This window comes from Helicoverpa zea, chromosome 10 (genome assembly GCF_022581195.2).
Source record: "Helicoverpa zea isolate HzStark_Cry1AcR chromosome 10, ilHelZeax1.1, whole genome shotgun sequence".
Taxonomy (NCBI): domain Eukaryota; kingdom Metazoa; phylum Arthropoda; class Insecta; order Lepidoptera; family Noctuidae; genus Helicoverpa; species Helicoverpa zea.
In genome coordinates, this window is record NC_061461.1 from 10,381,547 (window position 1) to 10,393,955 (window position 12,409).

The 12,409-nt window shown below is 34.5% G+C and overlaps 1 protein-coding gene across 2 annotated transcripts in view; it reads right to left on the reverse strand.

The window, feature by feature from the left end:
• The window catches only part of LOC124634075 (leucine zipper putative tumor suppressor 2 homolog), an 88,310-nt gene that overhangs the window by 42,006 nt on the left and 33,895 nt on the right, over window positions 1-12,409 (reverse strand). The window contains exon 1 of one of the 2 annotated variants that reach the window (XM_047169486.1): window positions 4,126-4,385. The exons of the other annotated variant lie outside the window; for it this stretch is intronic. Coding sequence (XP_047025442.1) covers window positions 4,126-4,149 — 24 coding nt within the window. The 5' untranslated portion in view covers window positions 4,150-4,385. Of the gene's footprint in view, window positions 1-4,125; window positions 4,386-12,409 lie in introns of those variants that run through there. 2 annotated transcript variants of the gene reach the window in all.

Below are 12,409 nucleotides of genomic sequence, written 5' to 3' on the forward strand. Positions count from 1 at the left end.
GTTCTGTGACATTATTACGGTACAGAGTCACGGCCAGCGGAAATAAGTGCAAAATTGTGAGCGTGGCTGAGAGATGACTCACTAATGAATGCACGCGAACTGAAATAAGGGAGCACGCAAAATAACTACGTCGCGTTGCGTCTGGATGCATCGTGCATTTTAAGAATTAATGATATGCAAACTAGCATAATCTAAGTAACAAAATCTGCGAAGTACTTTCATCACCCAAGGATTTTCTAAAAATAAATGGTCAAAGGGGCGTTTTTGATTAACGTCGTCGTTAGAAAAACAAGGGTCCCACAGATGGACAAATTAAAAGTGACTCATGTCACTACGCCCCTATCTATCCTAATGAACTCAGAGACGAGGGGAAAGTTTAATTCCCATTAGTAAATAGAACACACATTCGATGACTCAGCCTATAGCCCATAGGAAACAATTTTCGTGTCGTAACTAAATCCCTCTAACCCCATACTTACAAATGTTATAAAACCGGCTGCGATGCGCTTCCAAAATTGAGGTTTCTAACACAAAGATTATAAAACATTTTAATCTTGTTGAAAGGTATTTTCGTGTAGTTAAAACGTCATAAATAACAAATGGCTTCCTCTATACTTGTGGTACCTATTAAACTTTCATTCGATCAATCAGGGTCAACTATGTATAATTGTCGTTCAAAATCGACGGTTATTTTTGAACGATATGGATAGCTAATGACTCCTTATTGTAAGCCAACGTTCTTTGACGTAATACCCGAAGCCTTAGTAGAAAACCTTCACTTGAAAATTAATAACGCTGAAGAAACTTAATAGGTGTAAAAGTAGGTTGTAGCTACTAAAAATCAGAACACATAATTGTTAAATTCGGAGTATTGTAATGTAACGTGAAGCAATAACTTGGTTTAGATAAAATCACGATCTTCTAATTTTATTGCTTACTTACTTAATTATTATATCGATTATCGTATTTAATATCGAGGCAATTACCACTAACGTATCATCCCATTATCCCACTTAAATTATTGTATCAATTAAGTAAAAAGTTTCTGGTTCTGCCAAAATTAAATAATGCCCTCAAATTACCTTAAATTAATGACTAACTGCTGATTACAATAACCGATCCATCAATTGTTTTTCGATTAAAGATTGGCATTTATTAAAAGCTTCGATTTCCAGTAAGGAGCAGCAGTTCGTGAATGGGAGGCAGACATGGCCTAGCCAGTATGAGTCAGCGATGACGTCATGAAAACCGCCATAGCCACCATACGCTTCTGTCGAACTATGTATATACGAAATGTTAATATGGATACGCTCAGACGAAGGACGGTTACGATTTAAATAAACGATTGAAGATGATAGAATATTAGAGTACCTATGTGGTCATAGAAAAGTAATTTAGATTTATGTAAAAAAGGATAACAATGACAGGTATTGTTTGTCAAGGTATGTAACTAACAAATATGAATACTTAAGATAAATAAAGATCGGAAAAATATGTTTTGTGTGTGATGTAAACTAAGCATATAAGGCGCAAAATATGACACAAATAAATTCATCATGATTTACAGTTGTTGCATTGTTTTTAATTTATATGCACATTTTATTTCTTATTTCCTTAAAAAATTGAAATATTTAGTACTGCACGCACATTAAACCACATAATAACGCTTTATATTCAAATATATGTAAATTACCGCCGACAAAGAACACAACAAAGAACAAAAACCCGGTAATGGACATTAAAAATAAAACAAAGTAATTATGACCATTTGAAGTTAAAATATTTAAAGTGTTACTTAAAAGGCTCGAAACTGTGCACTCAGTCGTAAAATATGGACCCACTAAACCTATTCTATTTTCTAAATAAATCCAATTGAAATCATCAATACTTTTTAATTTTATTACTTTGACAGATATTACCTAATTCCATCATAAAAATAAACGGTTCAATTCTAAAACATGAGTTCTTAATATAAAAATCGTGAGAAACAATTTAAAACACGTTATCAGGTAGTCTTAAAACGATATCAATAAAGATTATAGGTATTAGAAATAAAAAGGTTCCTAATCTTATCCTAATATCTATGTGGAATGCCATTCAACGCAGATATAATTTGGTCTTGGGTCACAGTTCAAATCGCTATTCGGATGGCTCCTTTACATAATATCGATATGATTACTCGAGAGAAACTTAAAGACATCGATGTTTTTGCCGTTGAAGCGTCTGATACGAAAATAATGGTGATAACAATGATGATAGCAGAGAAAGCATGAAAGTGCCGTGAACTATGTAATGATGGGTAACGCACACTTTATCATCGTTTTGAAAGTGATATGGTGAAAGTCATCGAAATAGTTTTTACCCGCTAAATAAGTTCATTGATAAATCTCTCTTTATACGCAACGACGATTATGTAGTAAAAAGATGTTACATCAAAATAATCTCTAAACATTTTCTCCAAGTGATAATAAAAAAAAAAATGTTTATAGGACTTGCCTATTTATGATCTAAACGTTTAACGATTCTCAATGACGCAGTGTTGTCGATAGGCTTGGCAAATATTTTATTTAAAAAACGGTTTCTAGATGTCTTGATAAGATATCACAAACAAACCATTAAAATTCAAATCAAATCGTTGCGTTGCTATTAGTGCGGATGTAAAAAAAGTAGTCAGAATTTCGTCTTGTTTGTACCAATAAATAAATCAACAGTACTACTGTACCTTTATGGCATATACCTAGGTAAACTGCAAAATTTTAAACACGATATCCTAATTCTATGCAGTATGCCACCTGCCGTCTCTGGAATGAAAGGCAAACATAAGTTGGGGCCACAACAAAGTGACAAAAGCTTTCTGACATAATTAGGGAATAATCAACAAAAAACGGCCGAAAACCAACCACACACTAATTGACAGCTGCCAGAGATAAGTTACCAGTCCCTAAAAAACTAACAAACTCTAAACACCAAAGATGGAAATCTCGAAGTTAACATTCTGTCGATTGTAAACAAACAGACTAGAGTAAACATTTGACTAGCTAGCGATAGCATGTTTCGTTGCTTGCTTTCCGTTGCCCATACAAATAGATCAGTGTCGATAACGAACAGCACAAACAACCAAAATAAAGTGTAGACATGATAATATGTAAGAACATGGAAAAAACTTGCAGTGAAACCAATGAAGCGGCATGCGTGTTTCATTTTAAATTGGATAAACAAACTGCATGGTAATGATTCTTTCCGCTTCCTAAATTAATGTTAGTTGCCCGGTTTTGGTAGTCACCAACCAGTACCTACATAGTAAGATATGCTTTTATGCATGTAGGTTGTAATTCAACTCCTGAACGTGACACGTTATGGTTTCTTAGACGTCACGAGACGTCTAGTTTACAGCGAATGTCATTGGAGAAGCCAGTGTAAAGTTGCTCTTTTAGATAAGGCTACGGGGAATACTATCGGTACGAAAAATACTAAGAAGGTTTAATGGGAACTGCGATTGTAGGCGGGTCCTCTATTTCAACGGAGGTTTGTATCTACATATTTGTAAATGCTAGTTCGGATTACACTTATCGTAAGTAAATATTCTATGCTTTACATAGCATCAGAATTCTAACGAATTCGATAAAATATTACGCATTCTTTATGTTTACATATGCTAAATAATCTTGAACTTGTCGCCTTCCATGGGTGCAGTGTCTAAACTAATATTTACACTGAACATCTACTCTGTGACAACGCATACGAAACATTTGTCACACTATATAAATCTTATTTGAATATGCCACACGTGTTCAAAAACATTGATTGAATCTCATAACGGTTTTTCATTAAGACATATTGCATAAATTAATATTTAATCAGGCCCGAACAATAACGACTTTTATACAATTTAAATTATAAACGGCCATGACACTTGAACTTGTACGCAAAACAATCAACATTGAAAAAAATATAACACATTCTTGCCCAAAAATTCCTGAATGCCTTACAATTTGGACTCATAACGTAAATTGTCTAAATAATATGAAAAAACGAAAGGTTAACAACGTAGACACCAGTTTGCAAAGACAATTACTCAACAAAAACAACTATGTAAATGCCAAGTGGGAAATGTCGTGCACTCACCTCATGGTACACAGACGTCATCATCTCGAAACACTTTGTTTTGTTTTGCAAAATATTAGCTTCACAATCAAACACTCATTTCACTATAAAATAATTCGTACAATATGGCTGCCAGTTTTTATCGAAGTCGATTTAAAAAATTCTATCTGTCAAAGTTCCCGCCAAGCGCGCGTAAAAAATAAAAGGCAAAGGTACACTGTTACGCAGCCTACGTTGCTGGCGCGTGTGACGCGTTCCGTGTTTAGGATCGGCACTGAGCGACGGGCGATAGCGTCGGCTGAATGGATGACGATGCCGCTCAGCTGCTTATACTCAATGAGCCATTCGAGTTCGGAGGTCAGCGCTCAACGCGACCCCATCGTTTCTGCTCAAAGTTTCTCTATTACCCTATAAACCCCAAATTCTGTATGCGATGAAGATATTCAGTGACATTTTAACACAACAAGTTTAATGTGCCGTGTATTCGTTTATTTACATAACAAATAATGACCTACATTTGTAATCCCTAATAATAACTTTTTACATTTACAATGTTGCAATAATAGTGTCATTGTTAATTAAATGTCAAATAAATACGAAAAAGTTCTTGTTCGAATGCTTGTGCATCGGTGGAGGGTTTGGTGGCAAAAAAGTCAGAGTTATCGACCCGTTACTATCGTGTTTAGCGTGGCCAGTCGAAATGTTTTTACCGATGACAGACAGACATTGGAGTTCGTCGACAGTGATCATTCAGATTATTTTGTCATGGAAGAACCGGTATTATCGTCTGAGTCTGCGGCTAACATGCTGTAAGACACGAAGTCTTAGGTTATCAATAAATCCATTACTTTGATTGCATCTTCGCACAACCAATTCTGAAGAAACACGAAATGATAAATGAACGGTCAAAATTCTGCCATTTGTCCAGATTTGGACTGTTCAAAAGGATTTTTCTAGATAACTTTGTTCAGTTATTTGCGGTGCTAGTTGAACACAATTGATATCCATCAAAAATTATAGATTGTGTGAATTTCGATTGGCGATCAGCGAACGGGTTTTTGATGGGAAATAAATTGGTTTTCGTACGTTTCATCTGACGCGTGACTCTGCATGAGAAACATAAATAAGAAAGAATATTTCCATTTCGGAACTCTCGGAATTCTTTTCACTATTCAAAACTGATAATATTAAAGAATGATTTGTATGACTAAAAAAAAATAATTTTGAAAACATTGTGTCCCGTCAATAATAGGACCTTTTGCGGCATAAGTATTAAGTGAATCCAATTCTTTAGTTTTCAATCAGAAAATATCAGAAGAGCAAAGAAAGAAAAATCTTCACTTATCCTCACTGAAACAATACATAAACTGACATTACAACAATACAACAAAAGTGTATTTAGATCTCTTATCACTGCGCCAAAAACAATGTAGTACTTCTCATTCACAGGCGTTCCGTTATACGCAACTATCATAACAGTTACTGCAACGTATAAGTTACGAGTTAACGTTACGTGTAAACCACTATTGTTGGCGAAAACATCGTGTTAACAGTTTGTTTATGTTCTCTAGAGTTTAACTGTAGCTTAAAAGCAGGTGAAAGAAATAAAGTTTTCTAATGTAGGTCACGTTGACTTTAAAGTGGTTTAAAGAGAAACGATTCAAGGTTGAACTTATTTTGGAGACATTTCTTTTGTCAGAGGAAAATGTTCACTACTATTGTTGGATAAAAAATTTAAAAGCATCTCCTTTCTCATCCGTTACACATAAATATCATTGACATACCGAGTCGAAAGGCTTGTAGCTGAGCTTTTGCTTAGGTACTTCTACACATATAATCTAAGAACGATTAAAACAAAAGACAAACAAGAGCACTCCAGTAGCAAGTCCTTTAAATTACTTCAAAGGGAACAAATAGAACGCAACAATTTAAACAAACAGCGAAGAACAAAGTTCAATCGATTCTTATATCGCCATCGGACGTGGGAACGGAGCACAAAGGCAACCGCTAGTTTATAGCAAATGTCCTCGGATATCCATATAAAATGTACTAAAGGGGAAATTCAAACAGCCATCTGGATTCGATAGAGATCTTGACGGATAGATTATAATGGCGCTCGCACTTAGAGCTGCGGTTGAATCGAGTGAACAATCGGTTCCAATCGATTTTTCGAACCCTCTATCGAAAGTGGAGCTAATTGAATGGGTGTTTGTTTTAGTTATGGTAGGAAAAGTAATGAGGACTGCTGGATAGACTCTAAACATATTCATAGTTTTTAAAATTCTACAGCTCTAAGAGGAATGAAGGCAATCTCCGACACTAAAAATTTGGACACCTAGACTGCAGAAATATATAAGAAATATATACTAAATTAATGAGTGAAAAGAAAAACAAAAACAACCTTGCTAACAGAAATTAGTCGGCGTCTTTTGGTCGAGAAAAAATGTCACGAAAGAATTACAACATTGTACTCCCAACGTTTCTAACATCGTAGAACAACAAAAGCTTCGCCGCGGCTGCGCGTGCGACTATCTTTCATCTCCGAGCAATATGGCGCCATGGCGCCGATTCTAAATCACTGTTTTAGACTAAAAAACCACTCATTATCAACAGCAATTCATTATTTAGTATCGATCGGCTTCACAAACTTGTTAGGAGACCGGGGACGTATTTCATTAGACGTCGTTTCGAGGACGAAAATGTATCTATCAATTTTATAAGATTAGGTATGCCGAAAAGAATTTGAGATTTTTTGCAGTTTTATTTTTATAATATTTGATATTTATTAGAAATCGACGTTGTTAAATAAGACATTGTGGATGATAAATATCTACAAAAAACCAAGCAGTTTTTTAAATAAATACTTCAAAGACAAGAAATATCTAGAAATAGTATCAACGATTTACACAGCAATCATCAATTATCCTGGCCATAACAAGTACGGATTAAAGCCTTACAAATTCGGCCTTATCAGGCAGACAGCGTACAACTAATAATAACTGCCCAATAACATACATTAGCACTTCTAAGGGTACTTAAGGCTGTGGGAATCTCTAGAAAGTTGTCACAAAAACCGGCTTAAACCAGAGTCGAATTTGCGAGAGAAACCCCGCAGGCCCGCACGTGTGCAAATGTCCTTAATTATAGGTATGTGCGTCAAATATATTGTATACGCGTATTACCGTCACGGTTGTAATCCCAGGGCTGGGTGGCAGTCTCCGATTACTTGAACTCGGATTTAATACTGGAGATGGTACGAGCTTGGTAAAGCTAACATTCTCAGTAGGATCCCTCCTTCCACGTGGATTTTTGAACGTTTGCAATAATTCACTAAACATCACTGAAACTATAAAGTAGTAAACTTATTTCAAAGTAACGAGTGCTCAGTTGTTCTAAACTAGAACACCTGATCGAGCTGCCGTTCCCAAAAATTCTGATCAGAATCAATAATTTGCATACGCCTTTTAATCAAATTTTCTCATAGGTAGAGACAACATAGAAACCTATGAGAACTATAGGTTCACAATACAATAGACAATAGTTCATTGTTTTTTAGAATTTCGAAAACTATTGATGGGCATCTGATGACCACCAATAACACGAATGTATCGATGATGTCAGCCCTCAACCTCAGACCATTATGTAAAACAAAGAATCAGAGGCTAAAACAACAGCAACTAACAAAGGTAAGGTAAAAGTTGATAGTTCAACGTTTAAAGATTACTCATGACCTTTATACAAATTATATAATACCTTTAAATGTAAACACGATACAAAAGAAACCATTGTAGTATAAGATAATAATGAGAACATTCTCTAGGAGTAATTTGAAATACCACGATCTGTGTTATCGCTGCAAACCCATCGGGTAATAAGGGACTGTAATGTCTAACTATTTTATTAGTATTTTGGTGGTATTTTATAAGATGTTACAAAGGCGTTCCTAGTTGTGTTTTATATAAAATGGCATCATTAGCATTATCTTAGATAAACGGGATCTTCTATTTGCTTCATGTATTTTTACACGCTTTTGTTTAATTTGGCTTATGCTTTGGCTTGCTCTTGTCAAATGTTCGACTGTTAGATATTTTGGGTCCAAACTTTGGGTATTATATTTGTGGTTAAAATTGGTATTTGAAACTTAATTTTTGTCAAATTAATTATTACTGCAGATAGATAGTACATACTTCTTCTTTATTCAATTTAGAAAATCACCAGGCGTTACCTCAGCCAGTTTTAATTACCTATACATTTTGTCATTTGTTGACAATAAAGTTTTTTCAACACATTAGTTTTTTTCTATACATATAACGGATAGTTTTTATTTGTTAATTCAAACAATTTATTCGCAGGCCTCTCAAAACTTTTAAGGCGGCAATAAAAATTCTTTGTTTTTTTTTTACAAAATGATTGATTGATGACCACAGCTTCTGTCACATAGGCTATTGTTCATACCAATCATGACGAAATATTTGCGGCTAATGATCCGGATATAAAATCTTCACCTGTATGGTTTTTCCCATACAATTTATGTCATACCCACGCGTGGACATAAATGGAACACCCAAATAGGTGCAGTCATTTGTCATGATATTATGTGGACTATTATTATGAGATAGTTGATATTAGATTAGGCTGTAAGACTTTAATTTTTAATTTGTTTATTTTCTTCTTTATAATATCTTCGTCATCTTCAACGCCATTCAATCTACAGCCTTAATTATATTGATAACATTATGAAATGAGCTAATTTATATTTAATATTTCATTACGCAATTTAATTACGGTCTTTCCTCAATTCACTTGTCGTATTGCAAAAACATCGGAAGCTTTCTTTTTGTTTTCTCTATTACATGGTAGGCACATGATATATTTTGGCTTTGGTGTCTTATTAAGTTTTGTTTGAAGAAACGCTGGTAGCCAAAACAAAATGAGGAATATTCGGGTTATCTAATTATCTGGTAAATCCGTCAGCAGTGCAATAAATAACGTCAGTGGGGCACTCAATGCGTGCATCGTGCATGTGTGTCACTCGCGCCCAATTCTGCTTCGAAGTGTCACAGAACAGCTGATCACAACACAGCTTGCGTTAAAAATTCGTGACTCCACCTCACGATGTGAACGGAACCTGTCAACTAACATGTATTGTTCGTTCACCCTTACAATTGTCCCTATTGATCTGCGAATGTCGATCTTATCGTATAACAATAACATGGAAATTAAGACCATATTTGTGTGAATCTGCGTGGTCTTTCGTGGTTTGGCTTATAAGGTAAGCTCTGACAGTACATATGTAGGTACTAATTTGCAGTTCGTTGGCGGTGAACCTTTGTTCGCTTTCAAGTCCAAAATGGTAAGTACTTGCAAGTTGTAATTGTAGGGAACAATAAAGTGTCGGTTATCCTTAACAGCTTAGCCCGTTCTGCTTAAATACTAAGGATTTATGGGTTTTCGCAACATTGTCATTCTATTTTCTTGGAAAGTAGGATCTCACAAAGCGTTGGCAAAGGCATTGAGTAGTCAATAAATATGAATAAGAATGAACAACTATAGTTCGGCCATTCAGAGAATGCGTTCCTGACACGTCGCGATTGAACTGACGACGTAACTACATTCATTGATTATTGATATAATAATGTTGTTTTAATGCTCCTCAATTGTTAAAACGGTAAACAACCAGCAAAAATATTTTTATCGTAACTGCAACGCCATTGCAAAGTTACGTCGTCAGTTCAATCGCGACGTGTCAGGAACGCATTCTCTGAATGGCCGAACTATAGAGTGCCTTCTTATAGCAATTGGACGTTTACAAGATACTCTGCAGCAATTAATTGGAGGCTAGTATTCCGCCGTTCCGTCGTAAACCAAATCCAGTGATTGCACGCAGCCACATTTATTTCTAAGATAATGGCTTATAAACAAATGGATCGAGATATGGCATTGCTAGGCTCGCTTCACAACACACCCTCCTTTTACAAGATGTAATCTTACAAACAAATTGCATTTGTGCATGCCATCATCAATTATTTTTATCATTTTGCTCACGATTAATTGTGGTCATTGAATATTCTTCTTTTTTGTTGGAATACCTGGAAATATCTGAAACCCCTATGATTGCATGGGTGCTGTAAAGTAAGATAAATAAACTTTTTCCTTTTTTCTCAATCCGTTGTTTCACAACACAACAAATCACACTAAAATTAATAGTAATAGTACTTAATCTAATGACAATTGGAACTAACAATCCCAGGGGCCTGGTGACCCGTAACACAGGTATTGCATACCTATTTCGGGCACCAGTCTCACACATTTTTTTTTTTACTCTGACTATTAGATTAAGCGCTTTTTGTCAAGATGTAATTTGTGATGAGAGAATAAACATTTTATTATTTTATTATTATTTATTAGGTAAGTACGAAGTTATAATTCAATTGTTTCATCGATTTTACAAAAGAATACCGTTTAAAGTGGAGTTGCATGCAATTTTTTTGCAAAAACTAACCAGAACCAGCATATCGCAATAACTGACAATTTGTTACACAGTTTTTTATCATAAAATATAATTTGCCATATCGAATTTTGCTATTGTATCATAAAAAGACAACTATCACATTAGTTCCTTTTTTATTAAATACTGCTTTGAACTTTTTTTTTCTGAATTGAAATTTGCCGCGAACCGTGGAATGTTCCTCCGTTCCAAATTTGAAATTGAACGACAAGATTATTAAATCTGTTTGCAGTAAATCACAGAGGTGTTATTATTATTTGACATTATAAAATATAATTACTGTGCCTATACCTATTTTATCAAAAATATTTTAATGAGACAAATTCGAACCTAATTTATAGTAACCTGATATTTTTAGAGTTTCTATCTCATAACCAGTGGGTGGTCAGACATGAATACATTTAAAGTGATTTAAATTTAAATTGAACTATTATTTCCAAGATTATTATGAGATCCATTCTTTAAAAACTTGTTTAAAAGCGATGGCTTGTAAAATCGTAATTCATGCAGACTTTTAACATAATCTAGATTTAGAAATTCGATCAATTTGTGTTTTATTTATGGCTTTGCTTATATTAGCATAATATTATAAGCTTTTCTATTGACTATTGTTTAAAAGCTACAAGTGAAAGATACATGTATTTTTTTTTGTATCTACTATGCAGGTTTCTTACAAAGAAAATAAGCATTTGATTTTTATAAAACATTTTCTTAACTTGATTATCTACTCTAAGGATTAATCTCGTGTCTAGACAAATTAAATGAGCAATATGGGTCAATAAAGGCCAAAGATCAAATGACTACTATAATTTTGTAGTCTTTATTGTCTCATAAAAAAAAACTCTTTACAAATTGGACCAGCTTTCAATTTTAGTAGCCAATCTTTTGGCCAGTCTTTTATTTACCTAACTTTTTGTTTTATTTTATCTACATTAAGATCTGAATTAAGACAGTTGATTGATTTATTTGTTTAGAACGGTCAAGTACATTGTAATTTCACAGCACACCTGAGTCTAGGCGCCAAGCATTAATGGCGACCGCGGTAATAAGCTCGTTCAATTGTTTATGGTTAACGGTCATTATAGTCTATGGCTAGTTACATAAAAGAGGTTTTCATTTGTTGATTTTATCTTGGTAATTGTGAAGTTTGTGCTGTTGAAGAACATTTCTTTATAAATTTTAAGATTTTTCCCGCGACTTAGTTTGTTTCCCCAGGGAAATTCAACGCAACAACCCGTGTCTTTGTGCGAATTGTATCTAAATTCATTTTAGTGTGAGATTATAGCAAACGGAAAAAGGATTCCTGAAATTTTTATTTTGCATTTTTCTATATGAAATTAGGGTAATTTTCATTTATCCTATGTACTTATACTATTGTGTTCGTTCTACCATTAAAAAAGTTATTCAGAATTACATATTTTGTCGGACTGTTGTTGAGAAATATGTAACAGTTCATTACAATATCGTCAATGTCAAGTGGTGACTCCGACACTTGACATGCGATCCCGTCGAGAGACAGCCGATCACGGGAATATAGAAATGTTCTTATGTTCGTGAGAATATTCTCGACTTATCCATGTCACTTACCCATACTTCTATATAACTGTAGTAAATGTTTTGAGATCAAAGAAGCAGTAGGTACCTTCGTAGACAAAGTCAATTGTATTATGCCATTTCTGATTTATCATCTCCCGAGCCTTTTCCCAATGCTGGGGACCGATTACCTAAGCTGGACTGGAAGCCGACCCGGTGCAAATTCATCTCCGCACAGCTAGCAACAATTACCGTCTTACCACA